The 24,510-nt window shown below is 40.9% G+C and overlaps 1 protein-coding gene across 5 annotated transcripts in view; it reads left to right on the top strand.

The window, feature by feature from the left end:
* The first annotated feature begins 210 nt into the window (after nt 1-210).
* The window catches only part of USO1 (USO1 vesicle transport factor), a 91,773-nt gene continuing 67,473 nt past the window's right edge, over nt 211-24,510 (top strand). For all 5 annotated transcript variants that reach the window (XM_010377117.2, XM_010377115.2, XM_010377116.2 and 2 more), the window contains exon 1: nt 211-574. In XM_010377117.2, coding sequence (XP_010375419.2) covers nt 509-574 — 66 coding nt within the window. In that variant the 5' untranslated portion in view covers nt 211-508. The remainder of the gene's footprint in view (nt 575-24,510) is intronic.

Below are 24,510 nucleotides of genomic sequence, written 5' to 3'. Positions count from 1 at the left end.
CTCAACAAAATAAGACCTCAGATTTGATAGCTTGCAGTAAGTCCCGCTTGGCAACAATTAAACACCCTGCAAGTCGAAACGCGTAGTCTAATCAAATCCTCTCCAGCCTGCAGGGCCGGGCTTCGACCACGTGGGTGGCTGCGGCCAGCAGGATCAATCCGCGAAGGGCGGGAGGAGGCGTGCCCCTGCGGCGGGAGGCGGGGCCTGCGAAGTGGGTGGGGCTTCGGTGGAACCTAGCTAAGAGGTTCCTTTCGCCTCCGCTCCCCTTTTGCCTTCAACCTTCGGGCCGCCACGTAATGCCACGTCCCCGCGCATGCGCATCTTGGCCGCCGGTGGCGGCTGTTTCCGGGCCTAGGGGGCTGGAGTGGCCGCCGAGTTGGAGGCGGTGGTGGCAGCAGTAGGAGAGTGTAGAGTGCGGGATTGGGGGCCAGGCCCTGCGGAGGGCGGGGGAAGTTGTCTTCGTTTTTTTTTCCGGAGGGGCCGGTAAACCTGGTGGCTGAACGGCAAGATGAATTTCCTCCGCGGGGTAATGGGGGGTCAGAGTGCCGGACCCCAGCACACAGAAGCCGAGACGGTGAGAGGAGCAGCGGGTCTGGGACTTGGGAAGGGGTCCGGGCAGGGACGGGGACGGAGCACTGGGAGACCCGAAGGTCACCTCCAGCGTCCCACCATGGAGGGGGATCCACATGCCACCTCCCCCTTTGCCCTCCTTCCGCTCCTGAAATCCCAGAGTTATTCACTGACGCCCCCAGCTCCCTCCCCATTGCTGCGGCTCGGCCGCCCTAACGGCAGCCGCGCCCCACAGCTCTGTAGGCCCCGAAGGTCGGGCTAGGAGAGTGGTCCGCAGGTGGTACCGCCCGGGAAGGGACGGTTCCGGGGCCGAGCTGGCCCGAACTGCCTCCCACGCCCCTCGGGGCCTTGGGCCCCTCCCTCCTTCCCTTTCGCCTGTGTCTGCACTGGCCGAGAGGAGCCTGAAGTCCTGCTCCCTCCCTTGCAGTCTGAAACTGGGGCGTTGGGGAAGACTACGAGAAGGTTTAAAACCCAGCTGTTGGTGAGAGCATGTGGCTAAGAATAAAACGATATTCTTTGAAGCACAAATCCACCTGCTCCTGTCCCATCAACTGGAAGAGCGGTCGTTCTGCCTGGTGTTATTTGTTCAGATCCCGCTTTTCGGGCTCACCCAAATATATATCATTTGGCAAATGCTACCTTGGACGTAGTGGGGATCTTTCGCGCTCAAACCTCTTTGGGGACACATCCATCGCTTTCTGCCTGAACTCGTAATGACAAGATTTGCAGCGTTATTTAAAAAAAGAAAAAAAAAACAAAGTTTAGCCACTGAAAACGGTATTTAATAGTTGCTTAGATTCTAGGTTTAGAATATACTTATTTTGAAGTTTGGTTAGTGTTTAGTGGAACCGAGGGTGTATGCCTTTTTGAAATACACTTTTTATTTGAGAAGAATTTTAGATCTACATTAAAGTGACCAGGTAGAACACTTTAATGGCCAACTTTGTTAATGGGATCCTGAGGGATAATATAGTAGCTTTCATTTTTCAGGCTCTTACCTTGTGCTAGGTACTGTGCTGAGCTCTTTATATTCCACATTCTGCTTTCATCGTTAACGACCCTGCAAGATAGGTATTCTCACTTTAAAAGTCAAAAAATGAGGCTAAGAGAGGTGAAGTAGGCCGGACGTGGTGGCTCACGCCTCTAATCTTAGCACTTTGGGAGGCTGAGGCTGGCGGTCACCTGAGGTCGGGAGTTCGAGACCAGCCTGACCAACGTGGAGAAACCCCGTCTCTACTAAAAATACAAAATTAGCCGGCCATGGTCGCACATGCCTGTAATCCCAGCTACTCGGGAGGCTGAGGCAGGAGAATTGCTTCAACTCGGGAGGCGGAGGTTGCGCGCCATTGCACTCCAGCCTGGGCAACAAGAGCGAAACTGTCTCAAAAAAAAAAAAAAGAGAGAGAGGTGAAGTAACTTGACTAATGTCATACTGCTAGTAATAGAGCCAGGATTCAACCAAGAGGTACCTTACTTCAAAGCCTACACTTTATTGCTCATGCTTATATTTCAATACTTTTTGAGAACTTTATATAATATTATTAAAATTAACTGCAGCTAGTTGCAGTGACACAGGCCTATAATCCCAACTAAAGGGATGCTAAGCCAGGAGGATCGCTTGAGCCCAGAAGTTTTTGAGACTAGCCTGGGCAACATGAAAAGACTCCATCTCAAAAAAAAAATTAACTGCACAGGTCTGGTTAGAATTGTTTAAAGCGTAAGATGAAAGCTGGTATATGTTTCTTTCATTTGAAAATCACTTCTGTCTCTCGCTGTCATACACAACACACGCACACATTTGGCTTCACTTATCCATTCCCACTTGGCAACAAGGCAGTCTGAGCTACCCTACTAGAAGATCATGTTCTGTCTGGATTAACATGGTCATACCATAATCACAGCCCACCACTTGTTTATCTGATATTTGTGTTTGTGGCATCAGGTTATGAAATATGGTTTATTACAGCTTGCTTTGTGGAATTAGACCTTGATTTGAATCCTGGCTTTCCACCCCTGATTGGATTGGATATGTAAGAGATAGCTAATACCCTCTAAGTAAAAGGAAGAAAATGCCTGCTCTTCAGGATTTGATGAAGATTAAGTGAAATAAGTAGAAAGAGCCTGGCACTTAGTAGATATATAATAAGGGGTAATTTTTACTATGTGTGGGTTGAACGAAGAATACCCTTTCCTGTTTTTGTTGTTATTGGCCTTGTGACAGTGACTTCTGTAGAAAAGATGGAATGGAATTCAGAGTGTATAGGATTTTAAAGCTAGAAAGTCCCAGATAGAGGCTCTTCATTTTATAGGCACAGAGCGCTAGAGCAGCTTGCACAATGTTGAAGAGTTGGAGCTAGAACATTTTGATCTTGCCACTGTGGATGGAACAACATCGTTTTTATATCACAATTTCAAAATCAAGCTTGAGTATCACTTGTGTATGTTGTATGCATATACTGAAAGGGTCCTTTCTTGTTCTTGCCTAACTTTGAGTATGTACATTCAAAATTGGAAAAGTAATTTGTCTTCTATTTTTTTCTTTTTAATCACCTCCCCAATAAAGTAATTTGCCTTCTGAAAATAATTATTCCGAGGTACAGTATGAATAAAACTTGTTTCACTATTTCATTCCACCAGGAAGTACAACAGGTAAAAGGGGTCATGGATTACTAATTTAGAAGTATTTATAGAGCATCAGTAGAGTGTATATACAATATTAGATGTTTTAATTGGTGATTTAGTCTGGCCAGGATATTTGAGTTACTAGAGCTTGGAACCCCTAGCTTCTATATTATCATTTATTATTTTGTAGTTTTTTCCATTTCTGCAAAATTAAATTTTTTTCATTGTGGCTTTCCATCTTTCTTGCTTTTTCTAACATCTTTTTCCAATGGAAGGCTTCTTTTCTTTGTCTGAATTCGACCTGTTATTTAAATTCATCATCAGTGCCTTCCCTAATCTGTACTTTTCCCCCACCACATTTCAGATACTTTTTCCTTTCTGAGATACCTTTACATTTTAACTACAGTGTGCATATATCTTATTCCTTCTAGACTCTTAAAGTGTCTTTAGGGCAGGGTTCATAATGTATTTTAATTTTTGTTTTTCCACAGTAGTAGATACCCAGTAAGTACTTGTGAAATAAATGAATTATAGTTTTATTTGAAAGAAATCACAGATCTGTAATCGTAGCAACTTACACATTATTAGGTACTAAAACAATACTTTATAAAGACTAGAAATTGAAGTTCTCAAATGAAGTTCATTGTGTCAAGCTTTTTACTTAAGGGATTTTTCATATTTACTAAATGCTTCGACTGCTTTCCTGTTTTTTTTTTTTTCTTATTGAATTTACATATCTTTTAATTGTGTGAGAGTTATGTGATCGATTGTATAGTATCTAGCTTTTCATACTCTTAATTAAGGGTAACTTTGCACTGATATTAAGATGTTCTTCAGGCAGGGGGCTCACACCTGTAATCCCAGCACTTTGGGAGGCCAAGGCAAGTGGAGCACTTGAGGTCAGGAGTTTGAGACCAGCCTGGCCAACATAGTGAAACCCTGTTTCTACTAAAAATACAAAAATTAGCTGGACGTGGTGGCACATGCCTGTAATCCCAGCTACTCGGGAGGCAGAGGCAGGAGAATCGAGGCAGAGGTTGGCAGTGAGCAACCAGTGAGTGGTTGAGATTGCGCCATTGCATTCCAGCTTGAGTGAGAGAGCGAGACTGTCTGGAAAAGAAAGATGTTCTTCAGAACCTGTCAAGTAGTGAATATTTTATCATACGATAGTCAATTCTATAAAGTACTGGATATTTTAAATCCAGAATTTCATCCACATTAAACTTTTTCTGTTTTAGAGTCATGTACTTTTAAATTTTCATTTCTCTTTTTTACTTGACACTGATTTCTGGTGATTGAAGCCTCTTTAGCCTTAACACAGTTTGCTGGGTGCAACTTAACATTATCAGAGTAAAAATTCTATTCGTGCTTTTGTTTTTTAGTTTTCTCTTTTTCCCTAACCACTAGACCACCAGGAACTTCATGCTTTTGAATGCTTACGTGTGCTTAGTTTTATATCTGCCTTCCGTCTAGCACCTTTTTTTTGGGTGGTGGGGGGACGGAGTCTCGCTCTGTCGCCGAGGCTGGAGTCCAGTGACATAATCTCGGCTAACTGCAACCTTCGCCTCCTGGATTCAAGCAATTCTCCTGGCTCAGTCTCCTGAGTAGCTGGGACTACAGGCGCACGCCACCACGCCTGGCTAATTTTTTTGTATTTTAGTAGAGACGGGGTTTCACTGTGATGCCCAGGCTGGTCTTGAACTCCTGAGCTCAGGCAGTCTGCCCACCTCAGCCTCTCAAAGTGCTAGGATTACAGGCATGAGCCACTGCGCCCGGCCCCCAACTTGTACCTTTTTTTTTTTTTTTTTTTTTTTTTTTGAGACGGAGTCTCGCTCTGTCGCCCAGGCTGGAGTGCAGTGGCCGGATCTCAGCTCACTGCAAGCTCCGCCTCCCGGGTTTACGCCATTCTCCTGCCTCAGCCTCCCGAGTAGCTGGGACTACAGGCGCCCGCCACCTCACCCGGCTAGTTTTTTGTATTTTTTAGTAGAGACGGGGTTTCACCATGTTAGCCAGGATGGTCTCGATCTTCTGACCTCGTGATCCGCCCGTCTCGGCCTCCCAAAGCGCTGGGATTACAGGCTTGAGCCACCGCGCCCGGCCACTTGTACCTTTTTTAAAGCTAGTTTCTTATAAATTCCAAGCAAATGTTAACTACATTTGATGATGAATCATAGATGCATTTTCTGTTCTCAGGTTGGACCCCGAGACATGAAAGTTGCTAATGTCCATAAAAAGTATACAGAATTAGACCATTGTTACGGGGTCTCTTTCCAGATCGAACTTGCATCAACTGTCTCAGAAAGCAAGAGGGCTAGCAATATAAACACAGCCATACTTTCTTTCAATAAAAATTGTTATCAAAGAGTGTGGACTTAAATTTAGACATAGTTTTCATTTAGTCAAGCACATTTTATACCATGTTACTATAAATGTGTAGTCTGAAATTCCTATTTGGGTTGATGTATTCTATATTAATAACCAGGTCAATGTCATAACTGGAATGTGTTTTCTCTCTTGGCCTGTTTTGCAATAACAATGTTGGAGAGAACTGTAATGATGATTTGTGTTTTGGTCACGTATATATCCAAGCACTCTTTTTAAGTAGGGCCTATTGAATACTACATGGCTTTTTGGAAGGTTAATTATGTAGATTATGTAGGGTTGATTTAAAAGCTAGAATCATTTAAATTTTACATGCCCTAGCGTTACCAAGGTGTGCTTCAAAAAATTTGAATGGATGTCCATGAAAAAAATTTTGTCGGCCGGGCGCGGTGGCTCAAGCCTGTAATCCCAGGCTTGGGAGGCCAAGACGGGCGGATCACGAGGTCAGGAGTTCGAGACCATCCTGGCTAACACGGTGAAACCCCGTCTCTACTAAAAAATACAAAAAGCTAGCCGGGCGAGGTGGCTGGTGCCTGTAGTCCCAGCTACTCGGGAGGCTGAGGCAGGAGAATGGCGTAAACCCGGGAGGCGGAGCTTGCAGTGAGCTGAGATCTGGCCACTGCACTCCAGCCTGGGCGACAGAGCGAGACTCCGTCTCAAGAAAAAGAAAAAAATTTTGTCAGCAAAGAAGTGTGTGCAATGACCAAAAACAAAGCAAAAACCTGTAATATTTATGCAAGCTTTTGTAAGCAGGCACTGTGTCATAGTTTCAGATATTTTTAAAATGTAGATAAAAAGTAAGCTGTGTTTGCCAAATTTATCTGACCAGACCCTTTTTTTTTTCCTCCAGGGAACTTTGTTGTCTATTATTTTGAGAAGCATACTTAGGGAAAAATCGTCCAAGAGGATATATAATTCTGATGCCTTTTTCTTTATTTTCCTTTATTTCATTAAAAACATTACTCTTCAATCTAATTAGGAAAGAATATTATAATTCCTTATATACATTTATTGATAGCAAATACTGTTCCTCTTTTTTTATGTATTTACCTTTTATTATTAATATTACTGCTTTGTACTCTGCTTTTTGTCTGTTGTAGGTATAATAAAGTCTGGCTTATTATGTTTATACCTCAGGTGGAAGTGCCATAAACATTTTTTGTGTCAAAAGTTATTTACCATTAATTTGAAAACTTTTTTTTTTTTTAAGAGACAAGGTCACAATATGTTGCCTAGGCTGGTCTTGAATGCCTAGCCTCAAACAATCCTCCTGTCAGCTTCCCAAAGTGCTGGGATTACATGAAAACTTCTGTGATGTTAGATTTTGAGATGCTAGCATTTGTGATAGGTTATTTGGTAGACATGTTTCATTATGACCCCTTGCTTAAAAGGATGTCCTTTTGAAGAGCATAGTTCATTTATTGGAGAGAGCATGGAGAATAAATGAAGCAGTATATTACTTGGCTGACTTAAGGTAATTTTAATGGAAATGGATTCATTGGATTTGTCTACAAAGAGACTTCTGTTTGATTTTTTTAGTGTTCCCACATCTCTTTATAGATTATAATAATTTAGGTCATATGAAGATAAGATTCACTTTTGCTTTTTTAATAAAGCCTTCTCAGTAACAGAGTTAAATTTAAAACAAATTTCTGGGCCAGGCGTGGTAGCTCACACCTGTAATTCCAGCACTTCGGTAGGCCAAGGCGGGTGGATCACCTGAGATCAGGAGTTCGAGACCAGCCTGGCCAACATGGTGAAACCCTGTCTCTGCCAAAAAATACAAAAATTAGCTGGACATGGTGGTAGGTGCCTGTAATCCCAACTTACTAGGGAGGCTGAGGCAGAGAATCACTTAAACCCAGGAGGTGGAGGTTACAGTGAGCCAAGATCGCACCACTGCACTCTAGCCTGGGCAGTGGAGTGAGACTCCATCTCAAAAAAAAATTTTTTTGACTCTTTTTTTGTAATCTAAAACAGTAATATTTTAATTTAAAACATAAATGAATTGACTATTAGCATGAATTATTTGTCTTACAGTAAATAGTCATAGTTGGGGACATTCTGTTTTAGGAAGTTACAACTATGTTTTAAACTTCATCAAGGTAAGATTATATCATAAAATTAAATCAATATTAGGTGCTTGACAAATATTTGTTAGATAAATGATTGGTTAGAGTTAGCATTTTAATTGCCATTCCTATTCTTTATTTTTTCCTGTCAGTTAAGTAGTTACTGAATACTTAAAAGAATTGTGAAAAAATACTGCAAGCTGTATTACTCTAGTATCCTTTAATTTTTTTGCTTTTATATTAAATTTTTATAAATTATTAACATACATTAGTATTGTTTCATATGTAAATGTGTTTATTTATGAAAATAAACATTTCTCTAAACACTTTTTCCCCCTAACTTTAAAGTTTTAGAAGGTTACATGTGCAGGTTGTTATATGGGTAAATTGCCTGTTGCTAAGGTTTGATGTATAACCATCACCCAGGTAGTGAGGATGGTACCTGATGGGTAGTTTCTTAACTCTCGCCCCCTGTCCCATCTTCTTCCCATTGTTGTCCCCAGTGTTGACTGCTCCCTTCTTTAGGTCCATGCTTACTCATTGTTTAGCTCCCACTTGTAAGTGAGGAAATGCAGTATTTGGTTTTCTGTTCCTGCATTAATTTGCTTAGGATAATGCTGCATCTATGTTGCTGCAGAGGGCATGATTTTGTTCTTTTTTATGGCGACATAGTATTCCATAGTATATATGTACTGCATTTCCTTTATGCAGTCCACCATTGATGGACACCTAGGTTGACTCCACATCTTTGCAGTTGTGAATAGTGCTCCAGTGAACATGCAAGTGCACATGGCTTTTTTTGACAGAATGATTCATTTTTCTTTATTTTCCTTTATTTCATTAAATACATTATAATTGAAATGACTGTTAGCATGAATTATTTTAGTCTTACAACAAATAGTCGTAGTTACTGGACGCAGTGACTCAAGCATGTAATTCCAGCACTTTGGCAGGCTGAGACGGGCAGATCACAAGGTCAGGAGATTGAGACCATCCTGGCCAACATGTTGAAATCCCATCTCTACTAAAAATACAAAAATTAGCTGGGCATGGTGGTGCCTGTGCCTGTAATCCCAGCTACTCAGGAAGCTGAGGCAGGAGAATTGCTTGGACCAGGGAATTGGAGGTTGCAGTGAGCCGAGATCGCACCACTGCACTCCAGCCTGGGCAACAGAGTGAGATACTGCCTCAAAAAAGAATAATTAAAAAAAATAAAATTAAGTCTGTATTGGCTGCATGACAGATATTCGGTGAAAAAATGCAGTAGTGGGACTGCTGTGTCAAGTGGTAGTTCTGTTTTAAGTTCTTTGAGAAATCTCCCAACTGCTCTCTACAGTGACTTAACTAAAATTACATTCCCACCAACAATATATAGCATTCCCTTTTCTCTACAACCTGTCCAACATCTGTTCTTTTTTTGTTTTGTTTTGTTTTGTTTTTAATAATAGTCATTCTGACTGGTGGGAGATGGTATCTCATTGTGGTTTTGACTTGCATTTCTCAGATGATTAGTGATGTGGAACATTTTCCCGTATATTTCTTGCCTATGTATATGTCTGCTTTGGAGAAGAGAAGTGTCTGTTCATGTCCTTTGCCTGTTTTTCAATGGAGTTTTTGGTTTTTGCATATTGAATTAAGTTCCTTGCAGATTCTGAATATTAGACCTTTGTCGGATGCATGGTTTGCAGATGTTTTCTCCCAGGCTATAAGTTGTCTGTTTACTCTGTTGATAGTTTCTTTTGCTGTGCAGACGCTCTTTAGTATAATTAGGTCCCACTTGTCAATTTTTGTTTTTGTTGCAATTGCTTTTGAGCACTTAGTCATAAATTCGTTGCCAAGGCCAATGTCTGGAATGATATCTCCCAGGTTTTCTAGGTTTTTTTTTTTTTTTTTTTTTTTTTTTGGGGGTAGGAGTCTTGCCCTGTCACCCAGGCTGGAGTGACTGCAATGGTGTGATCTTGGCTCACTGCATCCTCCGACTCCCGGCTTCAAGCAATTCTCCTGTCTCAGCCTCCCAAGTAGCTGGGACTACAGATGCACACCACCACGCCCAGCTAATTTTTGTATTTTTAGTAGAGGCAGGGTTTCACCATGTTGGTCAGGATGGTCTCGATCTCCTGACCTCGTGATCCTCCCACCTTGACCTCCCAAAGTGTTGAGATTACAGGCATGAGCCACCATGCCCAGCCTCTTCTCGGGTTTTATAGTTTTAGGTCTTATATTTATGTCTCTAATCCATCTTAAGTTAATTTTTGTATATGGTAAAATGTAGGGGCCCAGTTTCATTCTTCTGCATAAGGCTATCCAGTTATCCCAGCACCATTTATCGGATAGGTAGTCCTTTCTCCAATGCTTGTTATTGTCAATTTTGTCAAAGATCAGATGGTTGTAGGTGTGTGGCTTTAGTTTTGGATTCTCTATCCTGTTCCATTGCTTTGTGTCTGTAATATACTGTTTTGGTTAGTATAGCCTTGTAGTATAGTTTGAAGTGGAGTAGTGTGATTTTTCCAGCTTTGTTATTTTTGCTTAGGATTGCTTTGACTGTTCAGGCTCTTTTGGTTCCATATGAATTTTAGAATAGTTTGTTCTAATTCTGTGAAAAATTACATTGGTAGTTTGATAGGAATAGCGTTGAATCTGTAGATGCTTTGGACAGTATGGCTTGCTTTGTTTATTTGTTTGTTTTTGAATCAGAGCTTTGCTCTGTTGCCTAGGCTGGAGTGCGGTGGCGTGATCTCAACTCACTGCAACCTCTCCTTCCCGGGTTCAAGTGATTCTCCTGCCTCAGCCTCCCAAGTAGCTGCGATTACAGGTGCCCGCCACCGCACCCAGCTAATTTTTGTAATTTTTTGTTTTGTTTTTTTGAGACAGAGTCTTGCTCTGTCGCCGGGGCTGGAGTGCGGTGGCGCCATCTGGGCTCACTGCAAGCTCGGCCTCCCAGGTTCACGCCATTCTCCTGCCTCAGCCTCCAAAGTAGCTGGGACTACAGGCGCCTGTCACCACGCCCGGCTAATTTTTTGTATTTTTTAGTAGACACGGGGTTTCACCGTGTTAGCCAGGATGGTCTCGATCTCCTGACCTGGTGATTTGCCTGCCTCGGCCTCCCAAAGCGCTGGGATTACAGGCATGAGCCACTGTGCCCACCCTGTATTTTTAGTAGAAACGGGGTTTCATCATGTTGGCCAGGCTGGTTTCAAACCCCTTACCTCAGGTGATCCACCCGCCTCGGCCTCCCAAAGTGCTGGGATTGCAGACATGAGCCACCGTGCCCGGCCCCATTTTAACATTATTGATTCTTTGATCCATGAGCATGCGATGTTTTTCCAGTGGTTTGTTATCACCTATTACTTCTTTCAGCAATGTTTTATAGTTCTCTTTGTAGAGACCTCCTTGGTTAGAGGTATTCCAAGGTTTTGGTGTGTGTGTCTGTGTGTCTGTCTAGGGTAAATGGGATTGCATTCTTGATTTGGCTCTCAGCTTAAACGTTATTGATGTATAGAAATGCTACTGATTTTTGTACATTGATTTTGTATCCTGAAACATTACTGAAGTCGTTTATCAGCTCTAGGTGCCTTTTAGTGGAATCTGTTGGGTTTTCTAGGTTTAGAATCGTATTATTAGCAAAGAGATAATTTGTCGTTTTTTCCTATTCGGATGCCTTTTATTTCTTTCTCTTGCCTGATTGCTCTGACTAGGACTTCCTCCTTTATATTTTAAGTGTACTTTCACCATCCTATTTCTGTGCTGTCTTCTTTTTAATCTTTTGATAGTTTTTCTTTTTTTTGGAAACAGGGTCTCACTCTGTTGAACAGGCTGGAGTGCAGTGGTGTGATCACGGCTCACTTCAGCCTCAACCTCCTATACTCAAGCAACCTTCCCACCTCAGCCTCCTAAGTAGCTGGGACTACAGGTACAAGACACCACGCTTGGCTGATTTTTAATTTTCTTGTAGAGACAGGATCTTGCTATGTTGCCCAGGCTGGTCTTGAATTCCTGGACTCAAGTGATCCTCTCAAAGTGCTGGGATTGCAGCCATGAGCCCTTGTACCCAGCCAGTAGTTTTTCATTTTCACATTCCTCATCTCAATTTTTTCTTTCCTAGTCACTCCTGTTTCCATTGTGTCTCTTTTGGTCGTTTTTGTGTAGCAGTGAATGTAAATAAATAGCCCTAATGGCTAGCAGAAAATGTTTTTTTTAATTGACTGTAATTCTGATTATGCCCAATTTACCAGTTGTTAAATAGATTATTTGTCCTTTTCATGTTTCGCTTGGTAAGTGAAATTGTGAACATTATGTAGCAGTTATCATTTTTTGATTTTACAAAATGGCAGACAAAATGAGTAAAGTTTAAGTTCTCTTTACTCCTGTCTCCAATTTCAGTTCTCTTTCCAGAGATACTAGTTTGGCATAAATCCTTCCAGACCTTTATACGTAATCATGCCTCTGTGTAATATAGAATTATATATTTGTATTAGCATATTTATTATTTTTTACATAAATGGTATACTCTTTATTGTGTTCTACAGCTTACCTTTTTGTTTTTTTTTTGAGACGAAATCTCACTCTGTTGCCAGGCTGGTGCGATTCCAGCTCACTGCAACCTCCATCTCCTGGTTCAAGCAGTTCTCTGCCTTGGCCTCCCAAGTAGCTGGGATTACAGGCCCAACTAATTCTTGCATTTTTAGTAGAGATGGGCTTTCACCATGTTGGCCCGGCTGGTCTCGAACTCCTGACCTCATGTGATCCACCCACCTCGGCCTACCAAAGTGCTGGGACTACAGGCGTGGGCCACCGCGCCTGGCCAGCTTACCTTTTTCATTGATGTGTTTGGAGATCTTTCCATGTTAAAGCATACAGAGGTACTTTAAAATACCAGATTTTCAGTTACTTTTGTTAATTACACTACAGTCTCTTCTAATAGACTGTAAAAGCTTCTTGATAATAGAATCCATGTCTTAATCATTATTATGTTTCTCAGAGCACCTAATACCTAGTTAGCATAATATAAATTAGTCAAACTTCTGTCTCTTTTTTCTACTATCATTCCTTTCTGGTCCTTCTAAAGAAAACAGTGGGCTAAATTGTACTCAAATATGTTTCTTTTTCCGCTTTTTTTGTTAATATATAGTATTCTGTTGTTTAACACAAGGGTCACAAATTGGGGAGTCCAATTGGGGAGCTTGAATGTGGTCAGGTCATAGAGAAGGCAGAGGTTTGGGATGATACTCGAGCCTGCATATCCTGATGTGAGGATGTGGCTAGTGCTCAAATCCAGCCAGTTGCTGCCTCATGAAATGGTGGCCCAGAAAACCAATTTAATGTAGTGGGAAAGCACTCAGCCTACTTGGCTGAATGCTATCCCACTACTAACTTTATAAATGTGGACAAGGTACTTAATCACTGTGCCTCTGTTTCCTCATCTCTAAAATATAAATAGTAATAGTGCCTGTCTTATTTTTTTGTGAAGATTAAATGAATTTCAAAATGTAATAAAAAATTAGGACAGAGTTAGCACATAGTAATTGGCATAGATACCACATTTTACCAACTTTGAGGTGCACATTAGCATTTAAACCTCTTTGAAATCAGGATACATCTTGTAATTATAATCGGGGGTATTTCTTTTTTCTTCGTGATTCATTAAAAAGATGCGGGGGGGGGTCTTAAAATTGATGGCTTCTTCAATTGTACAAAATAAGAGTGTTGGCTACCACCATTAGCTGTCAGGCTGATGTTTTTCAAGAAAAGATGCAAATTTGAAGCCGAGCTCTGTGTTGCATGAGTGTAGTCCCAGCTACTTGTTAGGCTGAGGTGGGAAAATTGCTTGAGCCCAGGAGTTCAAGGATGCAGTGAGCTATGAATAGTGCCACTGCACTCCAGCCTGTACAGCAGAGCAAGAAGATCTTGACTCTAAAAAAAGAACAGTAAAGAAAACATAGAAATCTGAATTTTTAAATGCTGGCTTAAAATTTGTTTTAAATGCTGTATGAATCAAATAGATTTTTCAAATAATATAGTAAATATAATACACTATTATTATTATTGTTATTTTAAGTCGGAATGTTGCTCTATCGCCGAGGCTGGAGTGCAGTGGCATGATCTCGGCTCACTGCAACCTCTGCCTCCCAGGTTCAAGCGATTCTCCTGCCTCAGCCTCCTGAGTAGCTGGGATCGCGAGCATGTGCCACCACACCCAGTTAATTTTTTATTTTTGTATTTTTAGTGGAGACAGAGTTTCACCATGTTGGCAAAGCTGGTCTCAAACTCCTGACCTCATGATCTGCCTGCCTCGGCCTCCCAGAGTGCTGGGATTACAGGCATGAGTTATTGTGCCCGGCTAATGCACTATTATTTTTTTTAATTCTATAAAATTAAGTTGGGGGCCGGGCACAGTAAGTCATGCCTGTAATCCCAGCACTTTGGGAGGCCAAGGCCAGCGGATCACCCGAGGTCAGGAGTACAAGACCAGTCTGGCCAACATGGTAAAACCCTGTCTCTACTAATAATATAAAAATTAGCTGGGCGTGGTGGCACCTGCATGTAAGCCCAGCTACTTGGGAGGCTGAGGCAGGAGGATTCCTGGAACCTAGGAGGTGGAAGTTGCAGTGAGCCAAGATGGCTCCACTGCACTCCAGCCTGGACGACAGAGTGAGACTTCATCTCAAAAAAGAAAAAAAAAGAAAATTAAGTTTTTTTGTTTGTTTGTTTTGAGACAGGGTCTCAGTCTGTCTTGCAGGTTGGAGTGCAGTGGCGTAAACATGGGTTACAGTGGCCTCAACCTCCTGGCTTTAAGTGATCCTCCCATGTCAGCCTCCTGAGTAGTTGTGACCACCGGCGTACAACACAATGCTTGGCTGATTTTTTCAACATTTTTATGGAGATAGAGGTCTCGCCATGTTGCCCAGGCTGTTCTTGAACTCCTGGGCTCAAGCAGTCTTGCTGACTTAGCTCCCCAAAGTGTTGGGATTATAGGTGAGAGCTGCTGTGCCAGGCCAATTTTTTTTTTTTTTAATCCTTTAAGTTCTGTCGGACCTGACTGGCCAAGTGTTGTTTTGTTTTTGTTTTTGTTTTTGTTTTGTTTTTTGTTTTGTTTTTTGAAGTCTCGCCCTATTGCCCAGGCTAGCGTGCAGTGGCGCAAACTGGGCTCACAGCAACCTCCACGTTCCAGGTTCAAGTGATTCTCCTGCCTCAGCCTCCCAAGTAGCTGGGATTACAGGTGCCCACCACCATGCCCAGCTAATTTTTTGTATCTTTAGTAGAGACAGGGTTTCACCAGGTTCGCCAGGCTGGTCTTGAACTCCTGACCTCGTAATCCGCCTGCCTCGACCTCCCAAAGTGCTGAGATTACAGGCGTGAGCCACTGCGCCCGGCCAAGTTTTTTTAAAGTGTTGTAAATTTTGAGCTTTAAGTAACCTTAGATTTATTTTACTTTATCTTTACATTTTGCAGATAATGAATTTTACTTGAAAAGATTATATTTAAGGGACAGTCCATCCTCATTATTTGTCAGTTTCTTATTTGCAAATTCACCTACTCACTAAAATAATTTGTATCGCACAAATCAGTACTTGGAGCACTTTATGGTTATTTGTAGATGGTACAGAGCAGTGAAAAATTCGATTCTCCCAACATAAACATCTTCAACTGAAGTCAAAGAAGGTGATGCTTTGCCTTCTTGTTTCAGTTCTCATACTGTAAATGTGTCCTTTCATGGTCTGTTTAGTGTTACGCTTTTTGCATTTTTGTATTTTTTCTTTTTTTTTTTTTGAGACAGAGTCTGACCCTGTCACCCAGGGTGGAGTGCAGTGGAGTGATCTCAGCTCACTGCAACCTCTTCCTCTGCCTCCCGAGTTTGAGTGATTCTTCTGCCTCAGCCTCCTGAGTAGCTGGATTTACAGTCGTGCTCCATCACACTTGGCTAATTTTTGTATTTTTAGTAGAAAGGGAATTTCACCATGTTGGCCAGGCTGGTCTCAAACTCCTGACCTCAAGTGATCCACCCACGTCAGCTTCCCAAAGTGCTGGGATTACAGGTGTGAGCCACCATGCCCAGCCTCATCTTTGATTTGTTTTGTTTGGGATTTCCCTATTAAAAATAGACCCTGTGTTGTGTTGTCTAGTGTTCCTCAGCACAAGAAGGCTGTGATGTTTCTTACAGAGATGATATGTATATTAGGTAGGCATCACTGAGGCCTGAGTTATAGTGCTGTTGGCCATGAAATCAATATTAATGGTCAAGGATGTGTATTAAATAAGATGTCTTTGGCCACATGCAGTAGCTCACACCTGTAATCCTAGCACTTTGGGAGACTGAGGCAGGAGAACCACTTGAGCTCACTAGCTCAAGATCAGCCTGGGCAACATAGTGACACCTCATCTCTAAAAAAATTTTTTAAAAGGTGTCTTTAAGCAGAAATACACATAAAAGGTTTTATATTGATCACTTGATGAAAATGTGATCAGAGCCTTGCAGCAAACTAACCCTGTATTTTCTCCAGGAGCAATGGATTTTGTTTTTAGAGACAGGGTCTCTGTTTCCCAGTCTGGAGTTCAGTGGCACGACTATCTATGGCTTACTGCAGTCTCAAACTGCTGGGCTCAAGCGATCCTCCTGCGTCAGCCTCCTGAGTAGCTAGGACTACAGGTACTCGCCACCATGCCTAATTAATTTTTAAATTTCTTATAAAGACAGGATCTAGCTGTGTTGCCCAGGCTGATCACAAATTCCTGGCCTCAAGCAATCCTCCTCTTCGGCCTCCCAAAACTCTGAGATTACAGATGTGAGCTACTGCATGTGGCCTAGGAGCAGTGGTTTAGTATTCACTAGTTCAGTGTTCATGGTAACTTTATAAAACATAGCTACTGCAAATAGCAACAAACAGTTGTATTTTAAAGCAGACGAATAGTAAGTCAATCAGGTGGTATTTTAGAGTAGGTAATAAAAGCAAGATCTATTATGGAAATTTATCTTTTTCTCTTTATTGAAGCAATAGGGAAATATGCTTGTTGTAAATAATCCAAATCAGTGTATAGTCTAAAATTGCCTCTTTCTTCCTTCACAATCTTACTTCACATCACTCGAAGTAATCTGTTTGGTGTACATCCTTCCAGAGTGTTCTCTTTTTTATTTACCAATATATATATTTACACAAATGAGTTTGTTTAAAAAAATCTGTAACTGTGATAGTTCTTGGTAGTTCAGTGTTGGGGCTAAATTCTGAGAAATGCATCATTAGGCAGTTTTGTTGTGCAAATGTCCTAGAGTGTACTTAAAGCAAACCTGGATATTATAGCCTACTACTCATCTAAGCTGTATGGTGTAGCCTATTGCTTCTGGGCCATAAACCTGTACAGCACGTTACTGTAATGAATACTGTAAGCATTTATAATGTAATAGTAAATATTTGTATATGTATGCCTCTAAACATAGAAAAGGTACAGTAAAAATGTGGCATAAAAGATAGTAAATAGTATGCCTATATAGGTCACTTAATCATGAATAGAGCTTGCAGGACTGGAAGTTGCTCTGGATGTCAAGTGAGTGGTGAATGAATGTGAAGACCAAGGACATTATATAAAGTACACTTTATAAACACTATACACTTAAGGCTACACCAAATTCTTTAAAAACAATTTTTTTAATCTTATTTTGCCATCTTCCTGTCCCCTTCCCCTTGCTGTAGTTTGAGTTGTTAAAGGCGCCTAATCGCCAGCAGCTTCAAGTTCTAGGCCAGGGGATGGAGAAAGAGGAATGAAGAACAAATAGCTTCCTTTAGGAATATGAACTTAAAGATACTCACAACTCATTGGCCAGAATGTATTACAGTTTCTGTCCATGCCTAGCTGCAAGGAAGGCCTGAAAATAGTGTGTACGTGGACAGCCATGTGCCCAGCTAAAGCACAGAGACATGTAATAACTGAAAGGTAGAAGGATAGAATGGACAATGTGGCACAATTATACTGCACTGAGTTGGTTTTTCAAGTAGGAAATAAATGGAATAATAGTTTTGAGATCTACAATTTCTTAATAGAAACTAAGCATACTTGTGTACAGAATTTTTGTTTGGTAAATATCAACGGAAAAATACAGACTTATGTATAGACTAAAATATGACTAGGTCTTTGTAGGGTTTGGAACATAAGTAATATGTTTTCCTTTCATTTGGCTTCATTTGTCTGTAAAGAGTAGCAAACACACCACTTTCTTATAGAGAGATCACTTTTTCAGAAACTTCAACCATCTGGAATATTGTTGAGAGGTAATAAGGCCTCAAGGTAGCAAAAGTAAAAGTTGCATAGTCTGTGTTCTCAATCTTGATTTCAAGCTTGAGTAATTTTGGGGTATAGATGTATTACTATTGAACTTAATTAGTACCTTGCTTAGTAGCAAATTTAAATCTGCAATATTTGAGTGGTCCATTAGAGGCATAAGTGATGGAAATGATAGCCAAAAGCCTGATAGGATAAAATAGTAATACAAGGAAGAATAATACAAAGAAATCATAAGCTTGATAATAATAAAATTTGCTAACATTTATTGAAGATTCATAGGTGCCAGGTATTATATAAAGCCTTTTATATGCATTCTTTCATTTAATATCTAAGACATCCTCTATATCATATAGAGGAGGATTTAGGTTTATATGCTAAGAAAGCTCATAATTACATTCTTCTTTATGAAGACAGAGAAGCATGTAACTAATTTCAGATTACCATCAGAAATCACTAAAATGAAAAGACCATTTTGGTGCTTGACAGAGGTATCTGAAAGAGCTCAGTCTAATGGTGCTAGGTAAATAAGTTGTTCTTTTAAAAATTATTGCTGTATTTTAAGACGGGTCTTACTGTGTCATCCAGGCTGAAGTATAGTGACGCATCCATAACCACAGCTCACTGTAGCCTCAAACTTCTGGGTTCAAGCAGTCCTCCTGCCTCAGCCTCTGGAGTAGCTAGGACTACAAACATACCACCACACCCACTTAATTTTTTAATTTTCTGTAGAGATGGGATCTCACTATGTTGCCCGGGCTGAGCTTGAGTTCCTAGCCTCAAGCAGTCCTCCCGCTTCAGTATCCCAAAGGGTTGGGATTACAGATGTAAGCCGCCATGCCCAGCCATAAGTTGTTCTTATATTCACCTTTGACTTTTAAAGGTTTGTAATATGGCTGACTGATTTGGGTTTAGTTATTTTAAGTCACTAGTAGAAAAGTTCTCATTAAAATCCCCAATTGAGATTTACTTTACTTAACATTAAAACTCAACATATTTTATTTAAGAATAAAAGTGATTCATCCATGTATTTTTAAAAACCACACCAGATTTAAAAGATAAAAAGTATGTTTATGTTCTCAAAAATAGTCTTGATACATATTTACCCCAACTCAAGAATGATGAATTTCATTTTTTACATGTAAAAACAATACACTTTAAAATAGTTATTAATTTTAATATTTTTAGGGTATATTTTGCAACTACCAAAAAAATTAGTTATTTGCTTATTAATCAGAGCCCATTGAAGCAGATAAGGAAATTCATTAGGAAAACTTTTTTTATTTAGCAGTTTAAATCTTGGATATTCTTTTTTTTTTTCACATTATTTTAAATCAGTCATCATTGCCAGAGATACTAGGCATTTAAAAGTATTTTAAAAGGCAAAGTTTTTATGTTTTAGAAGGTCTCTCCTAGTGTATTTTTTTTTTTTTTTTTTTTTTTTTTTTTTTTTTTTTTTTTTTTTTTTTTGAGACGGAGTCTCGCTCTTTCGCCCGGGCTGGAGTGCAGTGGCCGATCTCAGCTCACTGCAAGCTCCGCCTCCCGGGTTTACGCCATTCTCCTGCCTCAGCCTCCCGAGTAGCTGGGACTACAGGCGCCCGCCACCTCGCCCGGCTAGTTTTTTGTATTTTTAGTAGAGACGGGGTTTCACCGTGTTAGCCAGGATGGTCTCGATCTCCTGACCTCGTGATCCGCCCGTCTCGGCCTCCCAAAGTGCTGGGATTACAGGCTTGAGCCACCGCGCCCGGCCTCCTAGTGTATTTTAATAGTACCTATATATGTATATGAGTGTTTGAATATATATAAATTAAACATTATCGTTTTGATTCATAGATATATAAAGTGACTGGCCCCACAGTGTCTCATACCTGTAATCCCAGCACTTTGGGAGACTGGGTAAGGAGGATGGCTTGAGACCAGGAGTTCAAGACCAGCCTGGGCAACATAGTGAGACCTCCTATCTCTACAAAAAAAAAATTAGCTGGGCACAGTGGCTTGTGCCTATAGTCCCAGCTACTCTGGAGGCTGAGGTGGGAGGATGGCTTGAAGCCAGGAGTTTGAGTTTACAGTGAGGCACAGTCATGTCACTGTACTCCAGCCTGGGTGAGAGAGTGAGATGCTGCCTCTAAAAAATAAAATATATAAAGCTTAAAAACTCAAATAGAGATCAGGCACAGTGGCTCACGCCTGTAATCCTAGCACTTTGGGAGGCCAGAGTTGGTGGATCACTTGAGACCAGGAGTTCAAGACCAGCCTGGCCAACAAGGTGAAACCCTATCTCTACTAAAAATACAAAACGAGCCCAGCGTGGTGGCACACACCGGTAATCCCAGCTGCTTGGGAGGCTGAGGCTGAGAATCACTTGAACCCAGGAGGCAGAGGTTGCAGTGAGCCAAGATCGCACCACTGCACTCCAGCCTGGGCGACAGAGCAAAACCGTGTCTCCAAAGATTAAAAAAAATAAAACCCTCAAATAGACCAGTTTTCTTACTCTGAATAAAAAGTGCTGATTTCTACATTTAAAAATGTACAAACAATTGCAAAATTATTTTCTCCTCCTTTCTCATATTGTCTCATGAACTACTACTAATCATTTCATTCACTACTTATACCTTAATTCTTTTTTTTTTTTTTTGAGGTGATTGTCATTATTATTGTTATTTGAGATAGGGTCTCTGTCTGTCACCCAGGCTGGAGTGCAGTGGCACAGTCATTGCAAGGCTCATTGCAGCCTTGAACTCCTGGGCTCAAGCAATCCTCCCACCTTAGTCTCCCAAGTACCTGGGACTATACGCACACACTACCATGCCCAGATAATTATTTATTTGGTAGAGATGGGGATCTCACTGTGTGATCTGGCTGGTCTTGAACTCCTGGCCTCAAGCAGTCTTCACACCTCAGCTTCCCAAAGTGCTGGGATTACAGGCATGAGCCACTATGCCCAGCCACCCTCCAGTATTTCTTTTTTTTTTTTTTTTTTTTTTTTTTTACAGGCTGGAGTACAGTGGTGCTATTTTGGCTCACTGCAACCTCCACCTCCTAGGCTCAAGCAATTCTTGTGCCTCAGCCTCCTGAATAGCTGAGACTACAGGCGTGCACCACCATGCCTGGCTAGTTTTTTGTAGTTTTAGTAGACAGGGGGTTTTGCCACATTGCCTAGGCTGGTCTTGAATTCCTGAGCTCAGGCAATCCACCCCTCTCAGCCTCTCAAAGTGCTGGGATTACAGGTGTGAGCCACTGCACCCAGCCATCTTCCAGTATTTCTAAAGCTAAGTTTCTCTACCAGTATCGAACAGCTTTTATATTTCTGCATTTAGCAAGTAATGATTGAAGAGCATCCAGACATGGAAATTTATATTTTGAGACAAGTACCTCTATACACTAACCAAAGGTAAGATTGAGGCTAGATTCCAGCCCTGCATGGTACTAGGACTAAGAACCTCAAGGTAGATAAGAATCCCAGATCTAGAACCAGTACTTGAGGTTTAAGACTGAGAAGAAGCAGAAAATGCCTGGAAAAAAAAAATTCCCATTCATAGTATCAACTATAAGCTACCTTAAAAAAACGAGCAAAAGATGTATAAGACCTAAGTAAAGGCAATTGCATTCTTGCTTTGGAAAACTGTTTTGACCCAAGAAATTCTTTGAGCTGAGAGTAATGAGATTCAAGTTTTTAAGAGATAACTAAGTAGTTTTTCTAAGTGGTTAAAAATATATATATATATGTGTATGTGTGTGTGTCTATATGTGTATATGTGTGTGTGTATATATGTGTGTGTGTATATATATAGTAAGAAAAGTATCAACCAGTTATTTAAGAAAGAGAAAATTATATTATTTCCAGGAATGATTTTTAAATGTGAACAGTTAGAATGAATAAAGAATGTAAAGCTAGGCTTGGTTATCCTGCTATATCTGCTGTATGAAGAAATGCAAATCAGCAGTTGTAAAGACTCTTAGAAATCCTGCAGTGCACAAACCGAGTTAATTTCGTATAACCTTGTGTTTCCCACTTGTTCTGTGATCGTAGGGAATCTATTAATATCTTCTGGGACACTAGAAATCTGCAAAACATATTTTGGGAAATGCTATATGTATTTGAACACCATTAATTCAGATATGTAGGGTGCAAACATTTGCATTGCCAAAATCTTAATATACAGAATCTTTAAAGAATGTAATAAACTTATACTTTCCTTTTTTTTTTTTTTAATGGAGAAACAAGGTCTCACTGTTGCTCAGGCTGGAGTGCATTAGCGTGATCATAGCTCACTCTAACTTCTGAGTTCAAGTGATCCACCTGCCTTAGCCTGCTGAGTAGCTAGGACTGCAGGCTCACACCATCATACCCAGCTAATTTCATTTTTTGTAGAGACATGGTCTCACTATGTTGCCCAGACTGGTCTCATACTCCTGGCCTAAAGTACGTTCTTCAATAAGTTAAAATACTTGTTGTTTTATGATAGTCTTGAAAAAAAAAGAAAAGTTAAAATACGAATTGGCTGAACTAGAAAGGACCCAAGTGTTTTTTAAACTATGTTCATTTTTTTTTTTTTTTTTTTTTGAGACAGAGTCTTGCACTGTCGCCCAGGCTGGAGTGCAGTGGCGTGATCTCGGCTCACTGCAAGCTCCGCCTCCCGGGTTCACCCCTTTCTCCTGCCTCAGCCTCTCGAGTAGCTGGGACTACAGGCACCTGCCACCATGCCCAGATAATTTTTTTTGTATTTTTAATAGAGACGGGGTTTCACCATGTTAGCTAGGATGGTCTCGATCTCCTGACCTCATGATCTGCCCACCTCGGCCTCCCAAAGTGCTAGGATTACAGGCCACCATGCCTGGCCTAAACTATGTTCTTTATCAGATGTTTTCCAAATATTTTCACCCAGTCTGTGGTTTACCTTTTCAGTCTCTTCATACTGTCTTTTGAACAGCAGAAGCGGGGCTGGGTGCAGTGGCTCACATCTGTAATCCCAGCACTTTGGGAGGCCAACGTGGAAGAATCGCTTGAGACCAGGAGTTCAAGAGAAGACTGAGCAACATAGTTAGACGCTGTCTCTAAAAATTACAATATTAGCCAGGTGTGGTTGTGGTTGTGTGCCTGTGGGCCTAGCTACTCGAGAAGCTGAGGTGGGAGGATTGCTCGAGCACAGGAGGTTGAGGCTACGGTGAGCTGTGATTGCACCACTGTACTCCAAACTGGGAGATAGAGCAAGAACCCATCTCAAAAAAAAAAAAAAAAAAGCAGAAGTGATGAAATCTAATTTATTACATTTTTCTTATTTATTTATTTTTGAGACAGAGTCTCATTCTGTCACCAGGCTGGAGTGCAGTGATGCGATCTCAGCTCACTGCAACCTCCGCCTCCCAGGTTCAAGCGATTCTCCTGCCTCAGCTTCCTGAGTAGCTGGGACTACAGGCACGCACTACCTCACCCAGCTAATTTTTGTATTTTTAGTAGAGACAGGGTTTCACCATGTTGGCCAGGATGGCCTCGATCTCTTGACTTTGTGATCCGCCCGCCTTGGCCTCCCAAAGTGCTGAGATTACAGGTGTGAACCACTGTGCCCATTCTAATTTTTCTTTTATGAATGTGGCATCTTAGAAGTCTTTGCCTAAATAAAGGTCACGAGGATTTTCTCATATGCTTTCTTCTAGAAGTTTTATAGTTTTAGGTTTCCACATTATTTTTAAATGTAATTTTATATGCACAATCTGGTACTTTTGCTTTACTGAATCTGTAATTTAAATTTAGTTTTATAACTTGCTTTTTTTTTTCTCATTACTGTACCACGGTATTTTCATATCAGTAGTTAATTCTTTTGAATACCTACATGGCGTTCCATCAAAGAATGTATTACAATTGTATTAGCATGTTGTTATTTGTTTTTTCCTATTTTAATAATGTTCCAAGATTTGTTTTAAAATTTAGTTGAAATTTTGGTTTCAGCTGGGCGCAGTGGCTCACGCCTGTAATCCCAGCACTTTGCGGGGCCCAGGCGGGTGGATCGCCTGAAGTCAGGAGCTCTAGACCAGCCTGGCCAATATGGTGAAACCCTGTCTACTAAAAATACTAAAATTAGCCGGGCATGGTGGCAGGTGCCTGTAATCCCAGCTTTTCAGGGGGCCGAGGCAGTAGAATCCCTTGAACCCAAGAGGCGGAGGTTGCAGTGAGTTGAGATCACCCTGTCACACTCCAGCCTGGGGGACAAGAACGAGACTTTGTCTCAAAAAAAAAAAAAAAAGTTTTTGGTTTCTATAAATTATTGTATAATGAAGCATTTCATCCTTGTACATTTTGAGGCACACTTAAAACATAAAAGTTTTGATATAAAGTTTTGACTTTTCTTCTTCAAATATATGATGAAAATGTCAGGAAAAAGTTATGATGTAAACAATTACTATTTTAAAAATTTTAAATAACTGTCTATCTTCTATCATAACCATATTGGATTATGCTCCCCTCGTGGTTCAAACAGTCATAATGGACCTGATTAGAAAGCTATGATTTTACCAATTATTTCTTTTAATTCCTTAATTTATATGCTTTATTTTGACTTCTCTTTCAGCCCCTCCCACTTTTTAGGTCTCTGCAAAA

Source organism: Rhinopithecus roxellana, chromosome 2, assembly GCF_007565055.1.
Source record: "Rhinopithecus roxellana isolate Shanxi Qingling chromosome 2, ASM756505v1, whole genome shotgun sequence".
NCBI lineage: Eukaryota > Metazoa > Chordata > Mammalia > Primates > Cercopithecidae > Rhinopithecus > Rhinopithecus roxellana.
This window is presented reverse-complemented; position numbering and strand designations above follow the sequence as displayed.